Consider the following 26,960-nt stretch of genomic DNA (forward strand, 5'->3'; position numbering starts at 1 on the left):
AATATAATATGACTTAATGAACGGTATAAAAAACGTGCACTCGAGACGGGAGTATTGTACGGCTTTACATTGATAGATACTACAATGTTCCGTACCCAGTATAGTATTGAATACGAGTTTTCAGTACGAAATATATCGCACGACGGTATCGGACTATTTCGGTTCCAAGATCCCAATGCACAGATGTCAATGCCGATCTCTAGGTATCTTGGTTCGGGATCCACATGCTCCACCTTACAGCAGAACCTTGGAATTTGGAATGTAGCTGCATCAATTTACGCTAATATTCAAGGATGAAGAATCCGTGGCGTGCGCCATATATCATGTATCACTTTCTCTGTGGGATGTATCAAAGAAAAACACATTACTCCGCTCCGTGCAGTCTTCTAATTGCTTTATCTCGGTGATGATCGGGTGGCGTTGTATCAGTGGGCCACGCGGGATCTCAGAATTCAGAATAGACAAACCCATCATGGCGCTGCTGTCGACCGAAGCTGGATCTTTGCGGTCGGATCCGGCATGTAGCCCGACCCAATGTACTCCCCAACCGGCGCAACTCCGTCTGCGAATTGCATGTCGTATCGGGAGAGGATCATCACGGTGGTGATCTTGATGACGTGAACGACAAAGAAGCGGCCTGGGCAAGCGTGGCGCCCGCGGCCCCAGAGGAGCCAGCGTGGTCTGTGGTTCTTGTTAGGAGATATGAATTGGGTGGTCAAGAAAGATGAATGGCTTACCGCGCAGCCGTCATGAGGTTGTCGATATGATTGCCCTCCTTCTTCCCTAACTTCTCGTGTCGCCATGGATCAAACACATCAGGCTCTTCCCATAACTCCGGGTCGTGCGCCAATGGCCAAAGTGGCACACCCAGCGGCGTACCTGGCGGCAGAACTGCGCCGCTCTTGAGTCGCACCTCCTTCTGGGCCATGCGTCCCATTGTATCTGTATGGGTTAGCTGTATAGTTCATGTAACTGGATTTTGTAAAATAAATACATAGAGTTGGAGTCGCAACCCGCTGCGACTCTTTGAGGAAACTGTCTAGCTTAAGAAGCCGATCAAGCTTGCTTGGTGTAAGCTCTGCCGGGGGACCGTCGCCAAAGACTTGGCGGATCTCCTCTCGCAGAGGCTCGATGCATTCCGGATGAGAGATGAGGTCGTAGAAGAGGACAACGAGCTAAAGAAACGTAAGTATATCCGACACTCCATTAGTGTAAGATTTGGTGCATACCGTAGGCATAATGAAGATGGAGTTGAAGTAATAGAGAATGATGTGCGTGAGGGCCTGGTATTCCAGGTCCTGCTGCTCTTTGTTGGCATGGTCCCACCCCCACTGTATTCCATCAACCTGCTTCTTCTCGGACTTGCGATATTCGTCCAAGATTGGCTGAAGGGTCTGTTTGATGTATCTGAGACGACCTGGGAGACGCCTGAACTTGGTGTTGAACAAGGCCAGTATTGGGTGGAGGAACTGGGGATAGTTCATTACATCAACGAAGCCGTACATGGCATCATCGAGGTATCCCTCTACCTCAGACAGCTGCACGAATGTCAGCTTCTGATTGTCGTCCTGGTACTTTTATTCCGCTCACCCATGTTCTGTTGGCTCCCAATTCAGGGCCATGGGACACAAGATTACATCCTGCCATTGCAATTTCCTTGATGAGATCGGATGCGTTGAACGAAGTCCATTCTGTTTTCAAACTTAAATCAGCTCAATACCTTGTTCGTAGCAGTAAATATTGAAATTACCGCTGCAGGATCCGATAGTTTGCTCCAGCTGGTCGCGAATCCCATGCTCCAGGATCTGGACTGTCTCCCGGGCATTTCGATTGATTCCCTTGTGGGTGAGCTGGGCAAATAGCGGCTCTGTCTTCGAAAACTTGGTCGTTCCCTCGAGCGTATGCAGCGCAAAATGTGCTTCCAGATTCAGCTCATCGTCGGAGAACTGATTGAGCTCGGCGATAAATTTGGGCGGGAGAGAAAAGATGCAGACCGAGCGGTGTCGGAATACCGAAGAGTTCACCCTGTATTTATTTGTTCAGATCAATGGGTTACGGGATCATACGCAAGCTTGATCTTTTACCTTTTCATATCCCTGAGTGAGCGCTTTGCGCATGTCCTTGTCGTCCTTGCCATAGATGGGCACATTGCGGTACCGATTCCACCAGGAAAACAGTCGTTGCACCAGAAAAAGAACGATGGTAGCGATGCATAAGGAGCTTGGGCGGCAAGCGCTCGAGAGACCGATCTTGTCGATCAAAACAAACACGGTGGGCGAGTCGTATGGTAGCGACATCGTGTTGTGTGGTTCCAATATTGAGAATTAAAAAGAAAGAAGAGTTGCAAAAAGACACGAAAGCTCGGGTCATATATATTTGGCACCGAAACCAGACAAGCGTTCCAAGCACATGAGTTGGGTTGTTAATTTCTTACCGCAGAGTGGAAGAAAGGAGCCAGAGGGGCCCGCTTCCCGCCCATTGTGGCCTCGGCGAGACTGCAGTCAACTGGTGCTACCTGGGTACATAAACGATATTGAGCGGAAGATTCCATAGATATTAATCAAATACAACATGACATTTTATCTGACTGACTCCCTAGGTATTCTCCAATGAATGGATAGATAATCTATAGGTTCTATTTGCTATTTTAAATGAGCTCCGCTTCTATGATACCCTCCGACATCGATGGATCGGCCACAAAGACCTGCGTTATTCGCAATCCCACCGACGCAAGCAGCTCATCAAATTGCTTCCTGCTTCTTTCCTTTCCACAGAAAGTTGCAAGAAGCATGATGTCCTGCAGTGACGAGGGTGCACTGCAGCCCTGCTCGGGGAGCACGATGTCCAAGATGTAGAGCCTCGAATACCCGTTTCGCATCGCCGAACACACATTACGAAGGATTTTCTTGCAATCTTCATCGCTCCAGTCATGCAGAACATGTCGAAGCGAATATGCTTTTGCATCTGTCAGTCGGAGAAAATGTCAGTATTATTACTCCGAAGGGTAATGTCCAGGACCAAGACTTACGTTTGACTGGTTGAGCGTCGAAAAAGTTGTGAGCTATTAGATCAATGCCCGCGATCGCCTTTGGATCAGCCGTCTGGATGACGCTCGCACGGTCTTGCAGCACGAGCTTTCCTGGTAATCCACTGTGAATGTCACGAAACGTGCGCAGCAGATGCCCTGTGCCACCCCCAATATCGACCAAGAGAACCTGATCTGGGTCATTGAGTGCACCGGCACGCTGAAGGCTTTGCCCAATAAATCTGGCATCAGACTTGATAACATCCTCCTCGTAGACACCTTCCATTGACAGACTGAAAGCCGCATGTTTAGCTGGGTCGTCCCGCAGCGAGTCCCAGAATGTCTTCTGGAAAGTGGCATAGAAGGGGCCGTCTTCGAGGGATGTTGGCTCGGCAAACTTGCGTTTCGCAAACCAGCTTGGAAGCCGGAGACAAGCTTCAGCAGTTGGAGGAAACAGGTGCTGTGCTCCGGCCAGTGCCGCCGGCGTTGTCAGCCAGTGGGTAGTGCTGTTGGCGACAAACTCCTCCGGACCATTCTCATCAACAACTCGGTGTGCACTCAGAACGCGCATGAATCGAACAATGGTCTCTCGTGACGAGTTGGTCTTCTCACTCAGCTTGGATGCCGACAGCGGGGCAGCGTTATTAGACAGGCATTGAAGCCATTGGGCCTCCATAGCCACTAGAATGGCCACTGCCAGTGCCGGCTAGAATTGTGATTAGCCCGGCAACGCGCTCATGGACCAACAGAGGTGGATATCTCTACCTGGTAAAAGGCATCAGCAAAGATATCTTCGGGAGTGCTCAACGATGCGGCCAGTGCGAGGGCGGACGCCCGCAGATCTCGCCGTGTCTGCACATTCTTCTGAGAGTCCGACCAAGTTGCAATATTTTGGCGAAGCTGATCTATTTGCGTGTCGAGGTCTGAAGGTGCCATCGTTGACGTTCTTTGGAAGATATTTCAAGCAATGCGTGGTTTTGTTACAGGAAACGTACAGGTTATGCTGTAGATCGGCTGAACTCGGGTTCGCCCTCGTGAAACTGTATTGCAAGACTATCCAGAAGTGTGGCGGGGATTCCTATAGGCCAAACCCAGACCAGGGGATCGGCGAGATGAATTCCACTGACGTATGGATATCGACTAGTACATCGAAACCAAAATCACTCTGATTATCGAAATAATAGAAAAGGGGTGGTGATGGGCTGGTAATATTCGGTGGGGTCGGAGCGGCTCGTCCGAGAGGAACCTTAATCTTGCTCATGCGGAGACTCTGTATTTACCGTCAAATTACTGAATACATACTGGATCGTATTACTAGGTACATATGTATCATTTGTACTGTATAGATACTACTAGTAATTATTAGTATTACGCACAATTTCAGTAGCTGTTTCAAGTTTGTTCTATGGGGGGTACATCAACTGTTACCTGGGTATCCTGTTCCATCTTGTGAACTCTACTGTCACTAAAGTTGAACTGATTACACTTCATCAATGATGCCCGAGTCAGAAGTTTCACAGATAGTGGGAGCATTGACTGCCCTGGAACAGGATCTGAAGCAAATATGGACGTGGAACGCACACCGACCAAAGCCTCATGCTGAGTGTTTGCACACTACCATTGCACACTGGGCCTCCGAATCGCCCAAACGTCTCGCGATTGACGCCTGGGATGGCTCCTTTACCTTTTCGGAGCTGGACTCTTGTTCATCACAGCTTGCGCAGCATCTTAGTGAGCTCGGTGTGCGACAATCTGCTGTGGTGCCCCTCGTTTTTGAACGATCACGATTTACCGTAGCTGCGATGCTCGCGGTGCTGAAACTCGGCGCCACATTTGTGCTTCTTGACGCTGGGCTGCCAGAGTCGCGATTAAAGAACATAGTTGAGCAAGTCAAGGCAGAGATTGTGCTGGCCTCCCCGGTGTATCTCCAGCTGGCTAGCCAGCTTGCAGCAACGGTGGTATCAGTCCCAGTGACTGATGGCATAAGCGACAGTGGCAGCGAGAGCTGCAGCAGCGGCAGCACAATCAGCACTGATGTCTGTTCTCCGTTGGATCCATTGTCAACAACTGCATGCATCGTATTTACATCAGGAACTACGGGCAACCCGAAGGGCATTTTGATATCGCATGCCAACCTAGCTTCCACGTTCAGTTACACAGCCAAAACCGTCGGTTTGAATGAGGCTACCCGAATGCTCGATTCGGCCTCGTATGGATTTGATGCCGCCGTTTACCAGGCGCTGGGAACATTGAGTAAGGGCGGATGTCTATGCGTGCCTTCCGACTCAGAAAGAATTACGGCGATCGCATCGGTCATCGAAAAATTCCAAGTCAACACGGCCATTTTGACCCCATCGGTTGCTCGGCTAGTTGATCCAAGAGATGTTCCAAGTCTCAAACGGCTCAAGCTGGTGGGTGAGCCATCCAGCCCAGCTCTAATCGACAAATGGCTTCCCTACACCACGCTGGTTATGGGATACGGGCCTTCTGAATGTGCAGTATGCAGCAATGCTGGCGTTTTTTACCGCGGCTTGACAGCCGTGAACAACATCGGCCCTGCGCTCGGCTGTTGCGCCTGGGTCGTCGATCCAGATGACCACAACATACTTCTCCCTGTCGGAAGTGTCGGCGAGGTGCTCTTGGAAGGGCCGAATGTCAGCCAAGGGTATTTAAACGACACAGAACGAACAAATGCAGCATTCGTGGATTCCCCAAGATGGTTAACCACAGGGTTTGGCTCCACGCCAGGTCGAAGTGGCACATTGTACAAGACCGGTGATTTAGTACAGTACGAACGCGACGGATCAATTCTTTATATTGGCCGGAAGGACCAACAGAAGAAGCTTCATGGACAACGGATTGATTTGACGGAGATTGAACATGCCATGGTGCAAGCACTTCCAATCAACATGGAAGTAATTGCTGAAGTTTGCACCACCGCGATGTCTCCGAGCGAACCGCAGCTGATAGCGTTGTGTTACCTGGCGTCTTCCAAGCCTTTGATTGAGCAGAATTCACCTTCTGAAATCACAGGAGCGAGAAGTATCCTTCTACCGGCGAGCAAAGAGTTCTTAGTTACTGGCCAACAACTTCGCGAGAAACTACAGGTCAATCTTCCTTCATATATGATTCCTGCCTTCATCCTCCCAGTTTCTGAAATCCCGAGGACGAAGCCCTCTGACAAGCTAGATCGAAAAAGAGTGGTTCAAGAGGTTGGGCAGCTCAGCCAATCCCAGCTGCGCAAATACTTCCCAATATCCTCGAAGCAATTAAACACACCCAAAGAGGAAATGCTCCAAAATATGCTGAGGGAAGTACTAGTTTTGGACATCGATATTTTGGCCGATGACCATTTCTTTCAACTGGGTGGAAATTCCATCACAGCAATTCAGCTAATCGCAATTGCGCGCAAACAAAGAATGCTTCTGCATATGAGCGATGTTTTGGATCATGATGATCTGGCCGATTTGGCGAGCAAGATGACTGATCTCGATGACACTGGGAAGGCGATTGACCTGATTCCAGCCTTTTCGCTAATACCGAGTGAGCAGCAAGAGCTAGCTCTCCAAACAGCAAAGGAACAATATGACATCGATGCAACGAGTATCGATGATATTCTACCTTGCACCCCACTGCAAGAAGGCATGATGGCACTTGGGCAACAGAGGCTTGGTGGGAACATCGCGCAACGAATCTTCGATCTGGCACCTGGTACAGAGCTAGGTCAGCTCAAAGAGGCATGGAAAACAGTTTCACAGCTGAACAGCATCCTGAGGACGCGAATCATTGGTACATCCACCAAGCTTTTGCAAGTGGTGATGCGAGATCCGCTGATCGTTGAGGAGCACGACGGCTCAAAGCTGGACACCGAGTCTACAATGAGCTCCATCGTCAGCCGAATGGGACTTGGGTCGCCCCTGGTTAATGTTGCAATCCTGTCGAACGACGACGCTGCACGGCCAGATCGGCTCATTTGGACAGCTCACCATGCGGCGTGCGACGGGTGGCAGGTCCCCCAAATCTTTGCCCAAGTGGAACGTACATACCGGGGTGATGTGGCCCTTCCAGAAGTTGATTTCAACCATTTTGTGAAGTACATCACCGAGGCAGATAATGAAAAGCAAGATGTGTATTGGAAGACACAACTTGCCGGGCCGACCCCGTCTACCTTCCCTCCTTCCCATCAGAACTCGAGTTCCGAATGGGCAAATGAATCGAAGAGCCTCCCGGTTTACTTGGGAAATTCTGGCAAGAAAGGTTTTTTGTTGGCCACAAGTATTAATCTGGCCTGGAGTATGATTATCGCAGCCTATGCCGAATCGCCTGATGTGGTTTTTGGCTTGACTCTGACCGGGAGGAATGCGCCTGTGGCAGGCATCGAAAGCATGACAGGACCAACCATCACGACTGTCCCGTTTCGGCACTTGATCGACCACAGTCTCAAAGTTGGCCAGGCCCTTGACCGCATTCGAAAACAGTTGACGAACATGATTCCGTTTGAGCAGGCGGGATTGCAGAATATCCGACGAATGAGCCCCGAAGCGGCGTCCGCCTGCGACTTGCAATCTTTGCTAGTCATTCAACCCCCAATGGCGAATGACATACCACATGAGGTGATAATTAATGGCAAGGAAGTGAAATCTCGGCTTACTTTCAGCAATTACCCGCTGACAATGGAATGCACCATCTCCCCAGGAGAGCAGCTCGTCAATGTATCTGCCCAGTTCAACAGTCGCGTCATCCATCCCGATCAAATGACCCATATTCTCCACCAATTCGGTCATGTTCTTCGCCAGATTCATGATAACCCGGATGTTCCTCTCCAACAGATTAATATGTTAAGCCCATTTGATCTCGAACGCCTGACCGACTGGAACAGTGCCTGTCCCGTGGCAGCGAATTATACACTGAACCAATCGATCGAGAAGCACTCTGTAGCAGATCCTGACAGGCAAGCTGTGGACGCATGGGACGGAAGTCTGACTTTCCGGGAGTTGGATACCTTTGCTTCGCAGTTTGCAAACCACCTACAACAGCTTGGTGTTCGTCACGAAGATGTTGTGCCGGTCTGTCTAGAAAAGTCCCGACTGGTCCCTGTTGTAATGCTCGCGATCCTGAAGATCGGGGCTGCCTGTACTCTCGTGGACGATCGTCTCCCGCAGAATAGGGTCAATCAGATGTTGTCAAACAGTTGTGCCAGGTATTTTGTGTGTTCTGAGACATTGCAAAATCAGTTTGACCTCTCGCAGACAGATGCTAAGAAACTAGTTTTTACTTTGAACCTCATTCAGCAACTACCTTCGTGCATCAATGCAGTCTGGAACACAAACCCTGACACTCCGGCATTTGTTGTCTACACCTCTGGAAGTACAGGCCGCCCAAAGGGCGTTGTACTAGAGCACCGAGCACTTTCCACGAGCATTCTTGCCCACGGGGCCATTTTAAAAATTGGACCAGAGTCACGAATGCTCCAATTTGCGTCTTGTTCCTTTGATATCAACCTGTACGAACACATGACCACCCTAGTTCTCGGCGGGTGTATCTGCATTCCCTCCGACGATGCACGCATGAACCAGCCAGCGCAGTATGCACGAGAAAGTGGCGCGACAATCACGCTCTCGGCACCAACAATTATGCGCGCACTAGGCCAAGAGGAAATCCCGACCTTGCAAATGATTTCCCTCGGTGGAGAGCCAATAACGCACGAAGTCGTGGATATTTGGAAAGAACGTGCACAGGTTTGCAACGGCTACGGGCCTGCAGAGTGCACCATTTGCGCCATGCATCCGATTGAAGAGCAGGATGAAGGTAACCCACTCGCAACCATCGGGCGTGGACTTGGATGCACCTTTTGGGTGGTCGATATCGCGGATTCATCCTGCCTAGCACCAGTTGGTGTGGTTGGCGAGCTTTTTATCGAAGGCCCAGTATTAGCACGGGGCTACTTGAACGACAGCGAGCGTACGGCAACAGCATTTCTATCATCCCCAGAGTGGCTGCGCAGATTCAGACCAGATGGCTCGGACAGTCGGGTCTACAAGACCGGTGATCTCGTTCGATACAACACTGACGGGACCGTCGTTTTCGTTGGGCGTCGAGATACGCAGACTAAGTTGCGTGGCCAGCGCATCGAGCTATCGGAGGTGGAGTACCATCTCAAAAAACAGTTGGTTAACTCGTCTATCGTTGTCGAAGTCGCTCCAATACTCGGAACAAGCCATCTGGTTGGCTTCGTTGAGAATCAGAATCAATGTGAAAACACTGGAGACAGCTCCCAGCAAGATTCTCTGTGCAATGACGAACAGTTGAGCACAGCCCAAACTCACGCTCCGGAGTTCTCATTCAAGGCATCTTCAGAAACTCGAGAAGAAGATTCCAGTGCTCTTCGGGCACTATCCTTGGCTTTACCTCCCTATATGGTTCCATCGTTGATCCTCCGTGTAACGACCATGCCGAAGACCCTGACAGGCAAGACGGATCGCAAAGCATTACGCGAAGCTGTGACCAAGCTCACACTGGACGAGGTATCACTTGCGATGCAAGGTGGAACTGAGCATCGACTGCCTTCCTCTGAGGTCGAGATCAAGTTGCGCGATTTGTGGGCAGACATTCTCCGTCTACCAAAGGACCGCATTGGTGCCGATGACAACTTCCTGGCTCGAGGGGGTGATTCTATTGCCGCTATGCGGCTGGTCAGTTCAGGGCGGTCACGGGGAATTTATCTTACAGTCCAAGATGTCCTGAACGCCCCGAAGTTGAGTTCTATGGCTGAAATTGCCTATCAAAAGCTAGCCAGTCATAAGAACATCCCGAAGCAGTCAAACGGCCAACATATATGGGACCACTACCATGCACTCCCCGAAGAGGCCAGCACTAGACAAAAGTTGATCCATGACATTCTTCGGTCATTGGAAACAGACGTGGAAAAAGTTTTGGATATTCTTCCCGCGACCAGCTTGCAGGAGTTTGCGCTTTCGAACTGCGCGACGTTCTTTATATTTAACGTCGGAGACCATCTTGATATAGATAAGGCAATTTTGACCTGGGAAACACTCATCGCACAGCACGACGTCCTGCGAACCGTCTTCGCTTTCCACGAAGAAAGGTTCTACCAAGTCATTCTGAAAAGTTTGCCTAAGATTCCACATGACGTCTACACCATTGCCGAAGACACGGACGCCGCGCTCGACCAGCTGCTGAGAGATACGGGAGCTTCAAAGCCGCTGCCTATGGGATCTTCGCCGCTCAAATTCATCACAGTCAACTGTCCACAGAACCGATACCTCGTCCTTCGCATGTCGCATTCGCAGTACGATGGGTTCAGCATTTCGGAGTTCTGGGGTGATTGGGCTCTAGCATTCGATGGCCAGCCGCTACCTCCCCGCTGTTCATATGCTGACTTCGTATACTTCTCCGACGCACTGGGTGAGCGCGGTGGATATTCATATTGGAAATATATGTTGAACGGCTCGTCCATGACCTACCTAACGACACCACCGGCGGACACTATTGAAATAGAGGGTAACAGTCAGCTGGTCGAAAATAAAATAGTGGTCGAGAACATCCACGGCCCTCTCGGAATCACACTGGCCGCTTTCGTGCAGGGAATCTGGATTATGACGCTTGCACGATGGACGCGGAAGCGTGATATTGTTTTCGGGCTCGTCACCAGCGGACGGCGCAGCAAGAGACACGATTTTGACACAGTCATGGGCCCGTGCCTGCAAATCATGCCTGTGCGCGCAAAACTGCAGGATGATTGGAGCATGCATGACCTCTGTCAGCTTCTTCAGCAGCAAGACACGGACAGTATGGAGTTTGAGGGCATGGAACTATCCAGGATCGTTGGCCATTGCACCGACTGGGATGCTGATGCTCCGCTGGGAACCTGGGTTCAGCATGACAACACGGACTGGAACGCCTCCTTAGTCCTGGGCTGCACAGACTACGGCGCTCCACGGGTGTATGATGAGCCGTATGGACAGGACGACATCGGGCTGGAGAGTATGTCGCTGGGAGACGGAAGGCTGGAAATCAAGCTGTCCTCACCAGCGTATCTACTGAACGACGAGTCACTCAAAGAGTTGCAACAAATTACATGTCAGATGATGAAAGATCTTTCTGCGAATCCGGAGGTGAAGTTGGTTACGTTCCTTCCAGCCGAAACTGAACCGGATAACTTCCTACCGCTCACTTCCGTTTAACCTGGTTTTGTTTTGTTTTGTTTTGTTTTTCCTTCTTTCTTTCTTCCTACTTTCTTGCAATTAGTTCCTCAATAATCTAGTGGCATGGGAGTCAGGTTAAGTCCATGTTTAGGGCTTTTAGTCTAGTTTATCAGGTCTATATATATCAATGGATCGATCACGCTGAATATTTCCCGGTAACAGTAATTACACAACACGTACAGAATGCTTATCTTCATCACGTGCAGGTGTATTGGCACATTACAGCTCACTTTTGGCCTTGCGAGCATGTTCCGGTTGAGTTTCCCACCGATCAAAAACAGCCTACTCAATGTTAGCACAAGAATTGATGGGTTCAACCGTGTAGAGGTGACTTGCCCATCCTACGGCGACCAAGGAGTCTACTCGCCACCCGGCCTCCGTCAGAACAAAATCGGTAATGTATCTAGAAATGCATTGCATTAATGACACCGAAGACTTCTCCTTCGGGGGGATGATGGGTACCATACTTTCCATATTCCGTGAAACTCGGCTCTGTCCAGCCCGGCGTAAACATATTACCGGTAACGTAACTGGTCGCGCGCGCTGCTACGGATGACTGCACTTCGACAAACTGTGTGGAAATGGCCATCATGCTGGAGGCATCGCGCAGATCCTCGAGACGCTCGATGATAGCAGGCAGCCCCTCGCAGACGGGGATCCCGGTCGCGTTGAAATCGGCCGTGGCGTTGACGGTGAAGACGCGGCCAAGGTCTGTGTAGGCGTGGTCGTCGAGCAGTAGAGCAAAGAGGGACATAGTTTGGGTGATATCGACAATAGCGACGGCCCTGGAAACCGCATCCTGGCTTGCAGAGCAGCTGGTGGGAGTCGAAGAGAGGGGCTGGAGGGCAGCGAGGCCCCGGGAGAGTTGGGTCAGGATTTGCATGGCTTGGAATTTAGTGAATAGGTTGTGAGATTTCGAGAGGACCGGTGAATTCTGATGGGTACTAGCATTAAATATAACTTGTCGAACTAAACTTGAAGTACCGGGAAGATCCTGACGCGGTGAAGTTTCGACTTGTATTGTGTCCTGTAACGACTTTACGGAGGCGCTGGTATAAAGAAATCAAAACAGACACGAAGAGAATCTGTCAAGCCGGGATTTCTGTGTACGGACTATAATTGAGCATATCCAATAGAAGGGATGATGGATGAACTTGATGTCTTGAAGAACTAAGATCGAGTCTCCTCTGTTTAGCGTACAAATAGGCGGCGGATCGAGTACATGCTGAATAAGCTTACCTGAAAGAGCGCTAGTGGTAATTTACCGCTCTCTTGCTTTCCAGTCGTTCAGCTCCCGAGTCTCTTTAATTGTCTCTCACAGTATTATACAACATTCATTTAGATTGAATTATCACTATAAAATAAGACAGAAGAAGATGCCAATATTTAGTCTGCTGATCAGCACTTGCCCTTGCATCTCAAGGGGCCGCCTGTGTACATGACGGATGGCATGGCCAACGAGATGGTCAAGAATCCCAGTAGCGTGACGGTTGTCATCCAGCTCGCTTGTGCACGTAACCAGCCACTCAGGACAGGCCCCAGAGTGACTCCAATCCCAGATGCGGTGCCCAAAACCCCATACGCCTGGCCAGTGAGGTTCTCTACCCGAAGTTCGGCTTCCACCGAGCTGGGTTCATCGACTAGCGCCTGCAGAGCAAGCCCTGTTTCTGTGGACATGACTACGCGCTGCCCGGTGCAGCCCACGCCGCACAAAAAGAGAAGACCGCCGAGTAGGATTTGGTTGAAGAGGTCGTTATAATTGACGGTGCCCATGAGGATAATGGCCCCGCCGAGCAAGATTGTGCTGAACACGGCCGTCCACTTGGTCCCGTACTTATCTGCTAGGTTGCCTGGGACGGTCAGTTCTGCCAAAGTAGTGGAAGCACAGAATTATCAAATCGATACGATCAAACGTACCAAATAACGGGGCGATCAGCATGGGCCCCGAGAGGGCGAGAAAGAAGAGTCCGACACGTGCGGAGTCGACGTGGAACAATTGCACAGAATAAAGAGGCAGAATCTGCAAAAGTCAGCTTGGTCAACTCACGACTCGTGATGGCTTCTGCGGGTAGCTCTTACGGTCTCAAAAGCAGAAAAGATCACCCCGTTCACGGCCGACGAAACCGCGAGTGTTGCAACGCGTGGGTAGCATAGCAATAATTTGTAGCTTGACTTAGGGGGCGTGGATGTGGCCTTTGATTCTCCGCCAGAGTTTCTATCAGAATTGAACGAGGTGTATGAGTCGTGGGTTGTATTAGTCGCCTCGACTGACCCGACCAGCTGATCTGACGAGTTGAGAAGTCTCTGCTCCTCTGAGGGTTGGGCTGCCTCTGCTGAAGAGGCATTATCACTGACATGTCTAGTAACGCTGCAGCTTCTCTCGGCCATCAGCATTCTCAATGCCATGTCCAGGAGGATCAAACCCGTAGCCAGGATAAAGACAGAATGGTACCCGAAATATTTAAACCTGGCAAAATCAGCAGCAATACTGACATCGAGAAAACCCAAAACTTACAGCACCCCCCCAATGAACGGCCCAGACAGTGCCCCCAATGTATTCGCACTCCATACATAAGACAGCGAGGCACCGAGGTCCTCGGGATCAGCGGCGTCATTGATAATAGCCATTCCAATGACCCAGACAATGGACGCGGAGACCCCCTGCAAGGCCCTTGCTGCAACTAGCACTCCGACAGTTCGACCAATCCAGTAGAGAATTGTGGATAATCCTAGAACGAGTAGACCAAGCATGAATAAGACACGTCGTGAGCTAGTGAGATCTGCGAGCAATCCGACGATGGCTGTTGTGATTTATCGTAAGTCTTTGTCTGTAAACCGGCCGGCAGGTTCATGTAAACTTACGCGACGAGAGCACGCTGGTGAGTCCAAAAACTGTAAGGAAGACGGATGTCCATTTCAAGGCTATGATCATCAGTTTTGGTAGCTCCAGGTTTCGGATGGTATACTGGACACACCATCTCCATCGGCGATACCGACTCGTTCCTTGAGCGTGTACGGAATAATAGGGACAATCTGGAAGGAATGAATCGTCGTCTGCGTGGGTTATTGACCGCGGCGCTCACATACCATTGTGTATAGGAAGGTATCCTGTTTGGCCGCGAGTTAGCCATGCACCCATGCAAGAAATGACAACCGAGGACTCACTGTAAACACAGACAATGAGATTGCCATAATGACAAGCAGGCGCGAGCGCCTGAACTTAGTCAACCATTCTCCCGGACGTCCCATGGTGATTGATGGGAAGGGGAGACGAGAAGGAGAAACAGAAAGTCTAGTACAAGCGAAAATTCACAGCAAGAAAACTCGGCGAAGCGCTGTGGGCCAATAATTTATGAATCCAGCAACTGTGAAATGTAACTAGCAATGACTTTAACAGTGTATTGTTTATCACATATATAGCTAAGCGTTACTCGATTACTTGACGTGTAATGGCTTCCGATATGTATCATTACGACGAGGTGAAGCGCGACGTGCTGTATCCAGAAACTAATGATTTCCATTCCAAATTCTTGGGAGATGCCGCGATCGCCGATCTGTCAATGAACTGGATGTACGGAGTACTCCGTACCTCGCAGGAGAAAGGAGGTGCTAGTGCTCCTGTGGTAAAAAAAAAATAACGGAAAGATTGGGGAAAATACTAGTAGTACCTACGTAGCTCGTAACTTACAGTATTGATAACGGTAACAAACTTAACCCGAAAGGTCATTTACGATTCACGTGCGAATGACCCCCCCCCCCCCCCCCCCAAAATTACCCGATTCAACCTCCTTCCAACTTAATCTGGCTTCCGGCATAAAATCGGTGTATACCGTTGATCATGGTGGACGAACAGACAGCTTTGATCGGGGTTGATACTCTTGTACCAACAAGGTCCTGGAAGTTGACCGTTTTCGTTGCCTGCTTGAACCTATTTGCGGTAAGTCAGCGACCGATGTGCAGATTATAGAGCTAATTCAACATAGATGAACTTCGTCAACTATGCCGTGGGTCCAAGCAGATTTGGGTACTCCGACTCACCGTAAATGCTTACTAACAGACGGCACAGCTTATTCCTATCATCCCTGATTTGTTGGCTCAAAGCCATGTCAACCTTGACCACTGTGCGAATTCCTCTATGGTTGCATGTGAATGCTCGACTGACTAGATCATTCTAGATCAGGAATGGACGACTGTTATTCTCGGGCTCTGGGCTTTTGTGCGAGCAGTCTCTGGTAGTAAGCAATTTCTTCCCACACAAAGCCGAGCGGATGTTAAACGATCATACGATGCAGCCCTCGTTAGTATTGTTGCGAATGATATACATAGCATGAGAAAATCGACTCTCATCTCCCTGGGGCTTATGGCAGTCTCTGCACCCCCTATGTTTCTTTGTTCTGGCGTTGGCCAGCTAGTTCTTGCACGCGTGTTGCATGGCGCAGCGTCCGCTGCCATTACGATATCGAGTATGTTTCTCGTCAGCGTCCAGGTTCCGCGCCAGCATAACGGAGCAGCCATGGGTTGGATCGCCCTGGCTATGACACTAGGCTGTCTTTTTGGATCAGGCACCGGCGGCCCGCTGTATCAGTACGCCGGGGGTGTCGGTATCGTGGTCACCAGCGAAGTGCTGCTCCTTTCCAGCGTTTATCTAACGATCTATGAGAGCAGACAGTATAAAAGGAGCGCTGCGACCGTGGGATATAGTTCGCAGGAATTAGCTCTAGCCAGTGCAGACCCTGGAGAAACGAGGGATAAGCCACTGCTTGGCCTCTTAAGCCATCGCGTCAACAAATATTCTAGTGCATTTCTCTTCCTCATCCGACAACGCAGGGTTATTACCATGCTGTTCTCCATGACTATACCCTGTACTTGCATGGCATGCCTTGAAGCTGTGAGACGAAGACTTCAAACGAAGACTGATTTAAAGTGGTGTGCTGACCGTTGCAGGTACTACCGTCTTTTATGGAGAAAACCTTTGGGTGGAGCCAGACACAGATGTCTTTTATCTGGTTCCTGCAATCCTTCCCCCAGCTTGCGAGTCCACAGGTCGGCAAATTGGTGGATCGACATGGCACAAGACTTAACTTTTGCATTGGGTTTATTGCCACCGCATCTTCGCTGACTTGTATGGCTCTTGTCCAACAGGACAGCATTGTGGAGGTGAGCATTTTTGGTGCAATGATCGTTGTAATGAGCGTGGGGACGTTGCTTGTCGTCGTTCCGTCAATGGTAAGTGGTCCATTTGTTGCACTCTTGACCCTTCGCTTTACTTCCGCGAGACTAACTGCTCCAGGCAAACATATCTACATCTATGGATCTTGCCACCGAACAAGGACAGTCAGAGCCTGGCACAGCAGTCGCTCAGTTCAGTGCTTTGTTGAACCTTGCCATGACGGTACCGGGTATGTTGGGCCCTGCATGGGGCAATGTCGCCATGAAGATTGGGGGTTGGCCCATGCTCTGTCTTTCTCTGGCATCTCTCAACGCCGTAGGCTGGCTCACCATCCCACGCCAAGAAACAAGGAACGACTTCGAAAACAATGAAATATTCAACGAAGCGTAGAAAACGCGATATAAAATAGACAATCTAAATACATCGACATGAACCGGGAATTGAACAGAGCGAAAATTGGAAACAATCAATCGAATCCTCGGGTATTGCAGTGTCCGCTCAAGAGATAGCATCCTCGGCTGTGTCAGTACGGTTTCATCAAAATAAGGGTCATAGACTTACCAAAATTGTCAACTGATCGAGTCCAATGGCGCTCCACTGTCACCCCAGCTGCTTTACAAAGTAAACCAACTATCTCACTGTCCCATTTGCCGCTCGTAATACCATGCAGCTTTTCCCCTTTGGCAATAGACACTGTCTGTCCGTCCACTTGGATAGTGAGGTCGCGCTTGGCAACATGGTAACTATTGTGCATGGCAGATACGGAATCCCAGATGCCTTCAAAGTCCCAGTCGGCGCAGTCAAATACCTCATCACCGAGCAGCGCATTCGCATGAATCAATCCATTCTGCATAAACCGGCGTGATTGGCCTCCTGGTAGGTCGTAGGCAGTCAGAATCAGCTCTTCGCTCCTGCAACCGTCCACGGGTAGCAGCAGCTTAGTGCGCCTGGACTTGGTGCAAAGGAGACGATTGATCAAGTCCGTTGCCGTCTTCCACGGTAGGTTCGTGATGCTGTTTCCGAACCACAGGAATAACACGCCTTCGGCACCAAAGGCGTCATTGTTGTCGAGTAGCTTGACACAATCGTTATACGATCCCAACATCCCATGACAGATCACGTATTGAAAGCCGCGCATGTTTTCGGATAACTGCGCCAGACTATTTGTAAGGCTGTCTGGCGCAATATCCACGGCAAAGTAAGCCGTTGGTATCCGTCGCTTTTCAAGAGCCGTAAGGTAAGCCAATGTCTTTTTGCAATTTCTAGAAGACATATGTAAGCCTTTTTTCTTCTCAACACTCTAGCTTGAGAATCAATTCCCCGGGGATGGGACGCATGAGTGAAAAGCCCTGGGAAAATCTTTTAGAAAGCATACCCAGCTCCAAGCTCAATGATCAAACGGCTCTGGCCTGTCGCGGTCACCATCTGGTCGCTGTACCCGCTCAACAAGGCCAATTCGGCTCGGAAGGGATAGTACTGCGGGCAGTTCATGATGTCTTCAAACAGCTCTTGACCGCGGTCGTCCCATAACAAGATTGATGGTATGGATCTGAATGATGCGGGCCTTGTCAGACTGGCGACCAGCTCCTCACGCAGATTCATTGAGTCCTCTCCCTGGCGACGTATATCCAGAATCTCCATGGTAGCATTTCGGTTGTGCATTTTGTTTCTTTCAATCAACATTGTGATGTTCGTTTTTATTGTGATAGAAGTCGTGGGCTCGACGGTTGAAACATCCACGGATAGATTCAAGCAGAATGGAATGTCTATTATCGTACTGGCTATACACTTCAATTCTCTAGCGTGTCTTGTATTCTTTCCTTTCCGAGTATCGTAATAAATTTATGCTACGTAACCCATCACCGTGGTTCGCACCTTGAATACTGTACCAAAAACGTACTATACGACTTGTGTATCGGTATCGGTACCATTTTCTTTTCTTGTTTGACCTGTATCAGGTCTGTTCTGAGCGGAGAACTGTACGGCAAGTACAATCCGGACCGATCTGTAGCTCGATCTGCACTGAAACTCTTTCTCTCATGAACGACATCCCGTTACTAGCTTCATACACTCAGCTCTACTTGTTCCACACTCATCACATCCCTCCAAAAATTCAGGTCCAGAACGTCGCAAGGATGATCCCCCTTGGCGAGGAATTCAGCTCCGAGCACATATCGGGTAAGATTTGTGTCGATCTAGAAGGGCAACAGCTACGTCCTCATTGAGATGGTCAATTGCAGATCCATAGTGATTGAAAGCTCATCTTGTAACATACCGCTTGGAAAAGTCAATGTCATCACCAATCCGTGTCAATCAACCGAAGTTTCAAATTGCCCACTACGTGAATCCGTACTGACAATGCGCGAATCATGCATGCTGTCGCTGACGCCCAAAGAGGTGGATCAGGTCGGCGAATACTGCGTTGCAAACACATCGCAACTGCCACAATCGTTGCTCGGTCATTCGGTCACCACGGCCAAGAGCACAGAGCGCAATGGGGAGATGGCAGGCTCGTTGGCACAGTGCGCGTATCTGATGAGCACTGCCCGCACCCAGCGGCCAAAGCGAAGTAAGTAGAAAACCCGGCGTCAGTGATGTCCTACAGGGCTAACGTATCAGTCCTTGAACTGGGCACTTTCACGGGCATCAGCGCCCTGGCCTTTTACGAAGCGACCCGCGATTTCGATACCGAGATTTTGTCGCTCGATGTCGACAAAGATTTTATCACCATAGCGCAGGCCGGATTTGAGCGGTATCAAGCTACGGATCGCATCCGTATCATCGAGGGAGACTGTGTTCAGACGTACGTTATGACTTCCATCTCTTATCAATAACATCAAAGCTTATCTATTCTCTAGTCTTTCTCAATTGGAAGGTGATTTTGATTTAATCTACGTTGATGCCGACCAGTTCCAATATGAAGCATATGTGCGGCTGATTCTGGACCGGAAATTGCTGAGTCCGCGAGGAGTTATCCTGGTTGATGATGGTGAGACCTTTGTCGTTATTTTCATACTTATTCTGAAGCTAATGGATGTCATAGTCCTTTTGCGTGGCGTAACTGTCGATCCGGTGATGTCTCCCACATTGTCTGACGAGGATCGCGAATGGTGCAAAGAGGGCGCTGTGCATATGAACAAGTTTAACCACTTTGCAGCGACAGACTCTCGCATTATAGGCACATTGCTGCCATTCTTTAACGGGATCATGCATATCGTCTGGCGGTAAAGATTTTGATATCTAGATTGAACCCTAGATTATAGATAGTCCGGTCATCAGAGTTTCTCCCAAGGTCTTAGAATCTATCCTTTGTTATAGGAGCTATTGAATATGCATATATAAACGACTTATACTCTTCATTTGCTAGGCCATTGTTTGATCAATGGTGGCTCCTTTTCCTGCTTCTACATAATACGCAGAAGGGACTAAGTAATTGGTCCGGTCAAAGGCCAATGTGTCTCGGTTCATACCCGCAAGAGCCTGTGATTTCTCGCTCCATCCGAGGACTTGCTGAGGGAGGTACGTAAGGTAGGGATTTTCCTTCATTCGTTCTGGTGAGTTGAAGTTTGAAAATGATGGAGAGATGACATACCTCTGGGCGATACATGCCGCGTGTGAAAAAAAAGGTATTCTGCGGTCGACGTACATCTTTGGTCTTGTTCGCACCGCCGGCATGCCAGGTTGAGCCTAGGACGAACAAAGCCTCGCCAGGGCTCATGGTGGCATAACTAACCTCATTGTCCATAGGTGTTCTCACGTCATCCCATAGGTGTGACCCGGGAACAACCTGCGAACATCAGCAATGGTTTAATAACACAGGGAATGTCAAAGGGCCATACCAGAGTAGCACCGTTCTCGATGGTCGTTTCCACTCCAGGAACGAACATCAACATCATCATGTCTGTTCCTACCTGATACCCGGACTGCGTCAGGTCGCGATGCGTATGGAAATAGAGATAATCATCGCGGTGTAGAGGCTGCTGCTGAGCGCCTGGCCCAATGTCGAGCGTCACGGAGAAGGCAAGCACATGCTTGGTCTCAAAGGTGGCACCATCATAGCCCCCCGGAGGTGTGCATGTCGTTTTGAGAAAGTGGTCGCATACTTGATCGAGGTTTTCTTCGGCCAGCCAGCGATTCCGCACCGTATTGCTACGGCCGAAAATGCCTCCGCACCAGCGGTATTCCGGTGGGAACAAGTGTTTCTACGTTCTCAAATGTTACATTCTGCAGATATATTGATCGATACCATTGTAATTGAAGCCTGTTCGGCTCACGGCTATAACATACCCGTCTCTCGGTATACCCCTCCATGTACGGACTAACATCACGCTGGACCTGCGTCAGATCTTCGGGCGAGGTAAAGCCAGTGGCGATAACACAGCCGTCTCTGGTCAGGACCTCAATCAAATTGACCGCATCAGCGAATGGGGCACGTAAAATGGTGGTCTTGTCGGACGCCATTTTACGATATGCGTGACGAACAGTCTGATCGGTAAGAGTTCAAAGTTAGGATATGTCCAGTAGCATTGATCTAGCTGGACAATTATCCGCACCGCATAGAACAGTTAATGCGGTGTGACCAAGAAACGATCGTACATACAGGAGCTGTTTTTCGGTCCAGTTCGGGGTTGTCTGGCAGAGCTATCGGGCCCACTATTCTGCATACTATTGGCCCCACTTAGTATTGGAAGTAAGTTCCGTTCTGCTGGGGAAGTGAAATACGGGTATGAAGAAATGAAACATTGACGATACACATTGACGATACGGATCTCATATTTCGGTAATGACCAGCGGTTATATACGTGCATATACAGTGGTTTGTTTATAAGTACAATACACACATACTGTACGCTACATAAATACTCCAGTTTTATACATCACCGGACCTTACCCTAATTACGAAACCGCCACATGACAAATCGGGTGACGAACCATACCCGTAACTAATAAAATTACAAAGGCGTACGTACTAGTAATCATACTAGTCACATACTGGTTCCACTCAATTCCATGTTGGATTTAACTACCGACGGCAGGATTTCCAAGATTAATTACCAGCGGCCCGGCCGGCACCACAGATCCGTGCCCATGGAACTTCACCGATCTATCCAGGGCTCCGATCTGATTGGTCGACCGTTATTTGTATTAAATCAAAGTACGCATTAGGTTTCAGCTAAGCAGTGGGGTCGAGGAACCGGAGGACTCCACGCCGTATCCCCAGCCGTCTATTGCGGAACCAGCTCGACTTTCAGCTTCTCAAATCAAGGTTAGGACAATCTCAAACTTTCGCAGCCCAAGGCTGATCTCACAATACAAGCTGCCTTCACTTGCCCAGCCCTCCTTGGACGCCGTGTTATCTTTTTATTCGCCCATGATTTGCCATGATTCTTGCAAAATGACACATCCAGAAAATGGGAATACAGAGGCTTTGATTCCTCTTGTTTGACATTCTGAATTTCGTATTGGCGCAAGAGGCGCTGCTTGAACCTGGCTTGCGGACATTGTCGGATTCATGGCCGTCATGCGAGGTTTCAACCAATCGCGTTCTCGTTCGTCTACTATCGCTTTTTGCTGTATGCTTATCTTGATCATTGAGCCATCCCGTCATCCATGCGTCTGCTTGATAATGAGTTACTGGTCTACCGGAAAGATTGAGAGAACAGATAGGACGTAAGGATTTGGAAAAAAAAGATTTTACTAGAGTGATGCACAATTGCTGCCCTTGCTATTTAAATCGTGTCTTCACATGGTTAATTGGTGATACATTTGTAGATTGAATTTCAGTACTATGTACTTACATATGTATGTATTCATTTAAAATTTGAATAATGGTTTCAACAGCAGAACGGATCACTTAGCATCGAAAACATCCTCAAAGTACTGGCTCAGTTTGTCCATGTCACCCAATCCACCGAGCCAACCAATATACTGATCCGGACGGACAGCAATAATCGCTCCATCCGAACTGATCCCCAGATCTGTATATGCCAAATCTTCAATGCAATAAACTCGGTCATAGTCTCTCCCTGTCTCAACATCCTCCGGGAAAAAAGTCTCATGCATACCGGCAAGTTCCACCTTTGAACGGGACGCGCAATGGACAGCAAAGATATCGACTTCATGCTTGAATTCCTGTTCGACCAAAGCCAGCCCAGCACCCACAGTATTCATCCGCTCAAGATGACAAGGCTCAGAAACATCTGCCGCGAAGACAATAACGTGGAATCGACCGTTGCTTCGAAGCAGCTGCTGCAGAGGGTAGATCTTGGCTGTCGCATGATTGGAGACGGTCATTTCGGGGAATCTCTTGCCGGGGATAATGTGGTCTGCTTGGGGGTCAAGTGGTATTGTCTTCGGTGACCATGCTGTCAACGGGGACTTGTCGTAATGCACAGATAGGCCCATCAGGAATGGCTCCATCTGGGCTGCGCGCTCAAGTAGCCAGTTGGGCTCCTGTCCCTTGGGTGCGTCAAAAAGCTGCAAATAGACCTGATCAACCTCAACGAGCTGCTTAGCAACATGGTATCGCTCGAGATCGAATGTAGCCAGAATGCTCGGGTTGTATCGCTTGCGGATGACACCGGCAAGCTTCCAACCGAGGTTGTAGGAGTCTCTATATGCGTGGTTAGGAATTGAGGGAAGCTAGATAGATCATAACTTACTGCATGCTAATGTTCATCCCCTGTCCAACAAGCGGAGAATGAGTGTGAACCGCATCGCCGACAAGAAAAGCACGTCCATGTTTCGACATGCCAGTGCTCAAATGCTGGGCCACTGTATAGGCGGACCACCTGCAAAGGGTAAGTTGCTGATGCGATACAAGTATTCATTGGAACAGATCGTACCATTCACAACGCTTCACGTTGACCTGCAAAGTAAAAGTATGAGCTACTATGAATGACCAATCTCCCGCATGATCTCACCGTGTATGGTCGAAGCATGAATTTGATCTTTTCGATAATTGTCTCCTGGGTGACTGATTCACGGCGTAGGATCTCTCCGTCCTTACTCTTGTTCAACTGCACATAGAAGCGGGTCATTCCTCGTTCTCGGCGGAATAAAAAAAGGTTTCCACCCTCATTGTTTTTCACAGTTGTCGCGGTTCGGATACTATCATTTTCATAATCCCAATCAATCCAGTCTTTCCAAAGTTAAGAGGATACAACTTACTCAGGAAAGTCCGAAGTCACGACCAGATCGATAACACCCCAGATTGACTGTGTTCGGTTGCCCTCCATTGTGAATCCAAGCTGCTTTCGCGTCCAAGATTTGCCTCCATCAGCGCCAATCACATATTTAGCGCGCACGGTCTCTTCAGACTCGGAGCTAACGCAGTTTCCCCCAATTCTTGTCGATTTGCGTCGCAGTGTGACGACACACGGATGACGATCCGGATCGCTCACGTCATTCTCATTGATGCTCAGGCTTGTCGGAACCATTTCGTACTCTACTTCAATAGGTGCGACTGATTTGATATGTCGCTTGATGATGTCCTCAATCACAGCTTGTTGTAAGAGTCCTCCAGTCCACCTATTTCAATTAGAAATCAGTTCTTGACCGTCTAATCCGCCCCCGCGGACCAATAAACAAACATACCGTGCACGCAGCGGCAATGGCCTGGTCTCGCGCTCAGACCGGTAGAAGGAGCCGTCTGCATCTCGTGACCACACGGCGTCATCGGTGATAGGATCCCACAACTTCGTCACTTCCTGGTCGAATCCGAAGCTCTCAAAGATTTCCATTGATCGGGTGTGCAATCTACAAGGTGGTCTGGTCAGAAACATGCTCATGAAAGACGATCATATCTCAGACGTCATGTGGAGCGATACCCATCTGCTCGGCCAACCTGACGTCCATCCTTGCGCTCCTCCACAATCCGTGTGTTGATTCCGCACTGCGCCATCCATGCTGCTGCCATCAGGCTGGCAAAATAAAATCAGTAGTGTTCGTCATACCACGTCAATGATACCTACCCCGCGGGGCCCTGCTCAACCAAACATATCATTAACTTCGAATTTCGTGCAAGAATAGGCTTTAGGAATTTTTATGTGTGGATCGTGTGTACTTACCGCCCCTATGATTAAAACGTCGACAGTCGACTCCGGCGCCTTCATTGTGGGCGCGAGTGAGTATGTTGATACTTCCCAAGGTTGAAGTGGCTGACGATAGCACATGAAGGGTTCAAGCAGAATGGAAATCATTTATACTTTGTTTTTAGTGCAGAGGTCGATCCACTTACAGTTGATTACGAAAGTTACCCAGCCCCCAACAGTAACTAAGCTATATCGAGCTGAAAGATACCGATGGCGGTACAAGTGGGGTATATTGATACAGTGGCTCGTCACACTATGACGCCCATGCGCAACAAGACTACAGGAAGGATCGATTGGATATTGGTGCCTCGATACGTCTAATTAAGGTCTAATGTCCATGCATGTGCACCTATTTATCCTCTCTCTCCGTCACGACGACCATCATCCCACTACGCTCCCACGCGCCCATGTTCAGCACATTAGTCATTGGCGACCACGGCTCGGAGAGAGCCATGTCAAAGCGACGAATAAGCTTGTTAGTTATGTTAGCCTTGGCAGTCGAATCAGGAAATTGGGATACATAGTATAGTGTACCTCGAAGATGGATTTACAGATCATGATCCGCGCAATCGTGATGCCCAAGCAGCGGCCTTTTCCAAATCCGAAGATCAGGTCCGCTACTTTCTGCATTCGCGCGCTTTTCGGCGAGTCCAGCCCGATCCAGCGCTCCGGCCGGAACGCGTCCGCATCCTCGCCAAAGACTTCAGTGTTTCTTGTGATACTCCAAGTGCTGGTCAGCACTCTGGTGCCGCCGGGGATGAAGACAGTTCGATCACCCACCTTGACACTGTCGCCCTCTTGGGGTGCCACTCGGGGCAGGGGGTCGACGGTCGGTGGGAAAAAACGAAGACCTTCGCGCACAACGGCTTGTAGATATGGCAAGGCCAAAGTTTTTGAGTAGCTAATAATATCCTTGTCCAGAGACATCGCACCGTCGCTGACGGCAGCGTCAACCTCCTTGCGCAGCGCTGAGAGAACGCGAGGGTTGTTCATTAGCAGAATCATGATCCCACTGATTGCAGCCGACACGGTGACTTGTCCCGCAAGCACCTGTGTCAGTGCATCGTGGGCGACCTGCTCGGGGCTCATACCGTTCTGCAGGTAGGTCTGGATCATACCAAGTCTCTTGGTGTCCGCCGAGGGATTCTTCAGGCGACTAGCTACGCTGCTCTTGTTAGCTTTCATTTTCGAGGTTTCGATATTTTGATGTCACTCATTCCGTCAACACACTTTAAAAACTTGCCCAATCCCTCTTCCGCGTTCTCCTTGGGAGCCGTTAATTGACCGATCAGCCCCATTACTTTTGTAAGCCGAGTGGCATAGAGGAATCCCGGCATATTGAAAGCACCCTCAGGCATTTCGACCAGACCGGCAACAGCCTTGTCTTCAAGAAGGTCTTCAAAGTCCGCACCATAGGTCAGCTCGATAATGGCTTTGGTGGTAAAGTACTGCGATCCCTTGGACAGATCCATCAACTTCACGGCTGCGGTTGTTGACACGTAATTAGACTGAACGTCTTGCAGAAACTTTTGCAGGTGGGCATCAATCGTAGGTTCTCGAACACCGTTGACATCTTTCGTATACTAGGCGACGCAGATTAGACTCTCCATCCGTTGTACTTGAAAGATATGTCTTCGTCGCGACATCCAGACGAAAGAGAAACTCACCGCAGGGGCTAGTAAGGCTTTATGGCGGTTATGTGTCGGATCGTCAAGCAAGCTGGCAAGGTTCTCTTTTCCCGGCGCCAGGTGAGCTAGCAGATAAAAGGCCGAATCCTTGCCATATCGGGATCGGACTCCAGACATATGCATCACCAAGTCAGGCGATGACGTCAGGAGGGCATTTGGCTCAATGCGAACCAGTTCTCCTAAACAGTGTCAACCTTTCTCCATCAAACTTTCCGTCGTGTCTCAATGGATGAGAACATACCATACTGGCGACACCATGCCACGTAATCCTTCAACAGTCCTTTCGAGATGATTGACTTTACATGGCGTAGGGAGGAATATCCAGCTCCTGGAAGGCCGGGGATGTGTCGCAAAGCCGAGTTACGACGATAGAGCACAATCAGCACAAGCACCAAGACTGTGCCCACCAGATACATAGCGGAGGGCCATGGTGTCGACATTTTGAGGTGAACTTTTTCGTTCAGTTGTACAAGAGCTGGGTGTTCGGACAAAAAATCTACTTGGTGACTTAGCAAATCCACTTCAAAATGGGTGTTTTTTTTTTTTTTTTTTGAGTGAGCAGAAGATGTTCAGGGGTGATCCCCGACGTAGGCCAATCTCTCTACCCGGAATAATAATCTGGTAAATTTCGGTGAGCTGAGCTGCTGTTTCCACAAGAAGCATTCTGGTTTATTGTGCATGTACCTAGGTATTACAGCACGAATACAGAACAGACATTATTACTGTACGGTCTAGCGATCTCGGGTCTGTAATCTATCT

At 49.4% G+C, this 26,960-nt stretch overlaps 11 protein-coding genes across 11 annotated transcripts; 3 read left to right on the forward strand and 8 right to left on the reverse strand.

The window, feature by feature from the left end:
• Positions 1 to 470: 470 nt before the first annotated feature.
• On the reverse strand, positions 471 to 2,297 carry N7471_008693 (cytochrome P450; the record flags this gene model as incomplete). The annotated part of the gene is made up of 7 exons (XM_057281412.1): positions 471 to 681; positions 738 to 942; positions 995 to 1,175; positions 1,230 to 1,538; positions 1,591 to 1,691; positions 1,751 to 1,946; positions 2,085 to 2,297. 7 exons carry the CDS (start codon positions 2,295 to 2,297, stop codon positions 471 to 473), a joined length of 1,416 nt encoding a protein of 471 aa, XP_057135672.1.
• A 350-nt stretch (positions 2,298 to 2,647) lies between these two features.
• Positions 2,648 to 3,961, reverse strand: N7471_008694 (uncharacterized protein; the record flags this gene model as incomplete). The annotated part of the gene is made up of 3 exons (XM_057281413.1): positions 2,648 to 2,964; positions 3,029 to 3,731; positions 3,791 to 3,961. 3 exons carry the CDS (start codon positions 3,959 to 3,961, stop codon positions 2,648 to 2,650), a joined length of 1,191 nt encoding a protein of 396 aa, XP_057135673.1.
• A 560-nt stretch (positions 3,962 to 4,521) lies between these two features.
• On the forward strand, positions 4,522 to 11,229 carry N7471_008695 (uncharacterized protein; the record flags this gene model as incomplete). Its single annotated transcript, XM_057281414.1, has 1 exon — positions 4,522 to 11,229. The coding sequence occupies one exon, from the start codon at positions 4,522 to 4,524 to the stop codon at positions 11,227 to 11,229; it is 6,708 nt and encodes a 2,235-aa protein (XP_057135674.1).
• Positions 11,230 to 11,469: 240 nt separating this feature from the next.
• N7471_008696 (nuclear transport factor 2 family protein) lies at positions 11,470 to 12,133 on the reverse strand (the record flags this gene model as incomplete). The annotated part of the gene is made up of 3 exons (XM_057281415.1): positions 11,470 to 11,532; positions 11,587 to 11,653; positions 11,718 to 12,133. 3 exons carry the CDS (start codon positions 12,131 to 12,133, stop codon positions 11,470 to 11,472), a joined length of 546 nt encoding a protein of 181 aa, XP_057135675.1.
• A 515-nt stretch (positions 12,134 to 12,648) lies between these two features.
• On the reverse strand, positions 12,649 to 14,499 carry N7471_008697 (MFS transporter; the record flags this gene model as incomplete). The annotated part of the gene is made up of 8 exons (XM_057281416.1): positions 12,649 to 13,100; positions 13,168 to 13,270; positions 13,330 to 13,717; positions 13,766 to 14,051; positions 14,113 to 14,172; positions 14,226 to 14,283; positions 14,338 to 14,358; positions 14,416 to 14,499. The coding sequence occupies 8 exons, from the start codon at positions 14,497 to 14,499 to the stop codon at positions 12,649 to 12,651; spliced, it is 1,452 nt and encodes a 483-aa protein (XP_057135676.1).
• A 567-nt stretch (positions 14,500 to 15,066) lies between these two features.
• On the forward strand, positions 15,067 to 16,810 carry N7471_008698 (uncharacterized protein; the record flags this gene model as incomplete). The annotated part of the gene is made up of 7 exons (XM_057281417.1): positions 15,067 to 15,187; positions 15,234 to 15,254; positions 15,317 to 15,371; positions 15,426 to 15,485; positions 15,543 to 16,138; positions 16,195 to 16,476; positions 16,541 to 16,810. The coding sequence occupies exons 1-7, from the start codon at positions 15,089 to 15,091 to the stop codon at positions 16,808 to 16,810; spliced, it is 1,383 nt and encodes a 460-aa protein (XP_057135677.1). The 5' UTR covers positions 15,067 to 15,088.
• A 108-nt stretch (positions 16,811 to 16,918) lies between these two features.
• On the reverse strand, positions 16,919 to 18,103 carry N7471_008699 (histidine-specific methyltransferase; the record flags this gene model as incomplete). The annotated part of the gene is made up of 3 exons (XM_057281418.1): positions 16,919 to 16,938; positions 16,982 to 17,682; positions 17,796 to 18,103. The coding sequence occupies 3 exons, from the start codon at positions 18,101 to 18,103 to the stop codon at positions 16,919 to 16,921; spliced, it is 1,029 nt and encodes a 342-aa protein (XP_057135678.1).
• A 675-nt stretch (positions 18,104 to 18,778) lies between these two features.
• Positions 18,779 to 19,648, forward strand: N7471_008700 (O-methyltransferase; the record flags this gene model as incomplete). The annotated part of the gene is made up of 4 exons (XM_057281419.1): positions 18,779 to 18,989; positions 19,040 to 19,223; positions 19,279 to 19,409; positions 19,464 to 19,648. The coding sequence occupies 4 exons, from the start codon at positions 18,779 to 18,781 to the stop codon at positions 19,646 to 19,648; spliced, it is 711 nt and encodes a 236-aa protein (XP_057135679.1).
• Positions 19,649 to 19,778: 130 nt separating this feature from the next.
• On the reverse strand, positions 19,779 to 20,982 carry N7471_008701 (phytanoyl-CoA dioxygenase family protein). Its single transcript, XM_057281420.1, has 4 exons — positions 20,708 to 20,982; positions 20,260 to 20,622; positions 20,013 to 20,207; positions 19,779 to 19,960 (listed from the first exon to the last, which is right to left on the reverse strand). The coding sequence occupies exons 1-4, from the start codon at positions 20,879 to 20,881 to the stop codon at positions 19,784 to 19,786; spliced, it is 909 nt and encodes a 302-aa protein (XP_057135680.1). The 5' UTR covers positions 20,882 to 20,982; the 3' UTR covers positions 19,779 to 19,783.
• A 1,288-nt stretch (positions 20,983 to 22,270) lies between these two features.
• N7471_008702 (uncharacterized protein) lies at positions 22,271 to 24,534 on the reverse strand (the record flags this gene model as incomplete). Its single annotated transcript, XM_057281421.1, has 9 exons — positions 22,271 to 23,033; positions 23,083 to 23,211; positions 23,266 to 23,288; positions 23,344 to 23,530; positions 23,591 to 23,950; positions 24,017 to 24,178; positions 24,250 to 24,342; positions 24,394 to 24,404; positions 24,490 to 24,534. The coding sequence occupies 9 exons, from the start codon at positions 24,532 to 24,534 to the stop codon at positions 22,271 to 22,273; spliced, it is 1,773 nt and encodes a 590-aa protein (XP_057135681.1).
• A 328-nt stretch (positions 24,535 to 24,862) lies between these two features.
• Positions 24,863 to 26,641, reverse strand: N7471_008703 (uncharacterized protein; the record flags this gene model as incomplete). Its single annotated transcript, XM_057281422.1, has 5 exons — positions 24,863 to 24,985; positions 25,048 to 25,678; positions 25,744 to 26,096; positions 26,181 to 26,380; positions 26,443 to 26,641. The coding sequence occupies 5 exons, from the start codon at positions 26,639 to 26,641 to the stop codon at positions 24,863 to 24,865; spliced, it is 1,506 nt and encodes a 501-aa protein (XP_057135682.1).
• Positions 26,642 to 26,960: the final 319 nt, after the last annotated feature.

This window comes from Penicillium samsonianum, assembly GCF_028829775.1.
Source record: "Penicillium samsonianum strain IBT 33392 chromosome Unknown utg000004l_segment0_segment0, whole genome shotgun sequence".
In the NCBI taxonomy this organism is placed as follows: Eukaryota; Fungi; Ascomycota; class Eurotiomycetes; order Eurotiales; family Aspergillaceae; genus Penicillium; species Penicillium samsonianum.

Bases quoted from the DNA above. Each gene is read 5' to 3' on its own strand.
- N7471_008701 (XM_057281420.1), bottom strand. From the start codon at position 20,881: ATGGCGTCCGACAAGACCACCATTTTACGTGCCCCATTCGCTGATGCG. The intron at 20,208-20,259 runs GTATGGCCCTTT...TGATGTTCGCAG, and splicing joins TCGAGAACGGTGCTACTCTG to GTTGTTCCCGGGTCACACCT. The intron at 19,961-20,012 runs GTATGTCATCTC...GAACGAATGAAG, and splicing joins GCGGCATGTATCGCCCAGAG to GAAAATCCCTACCTTACGTA.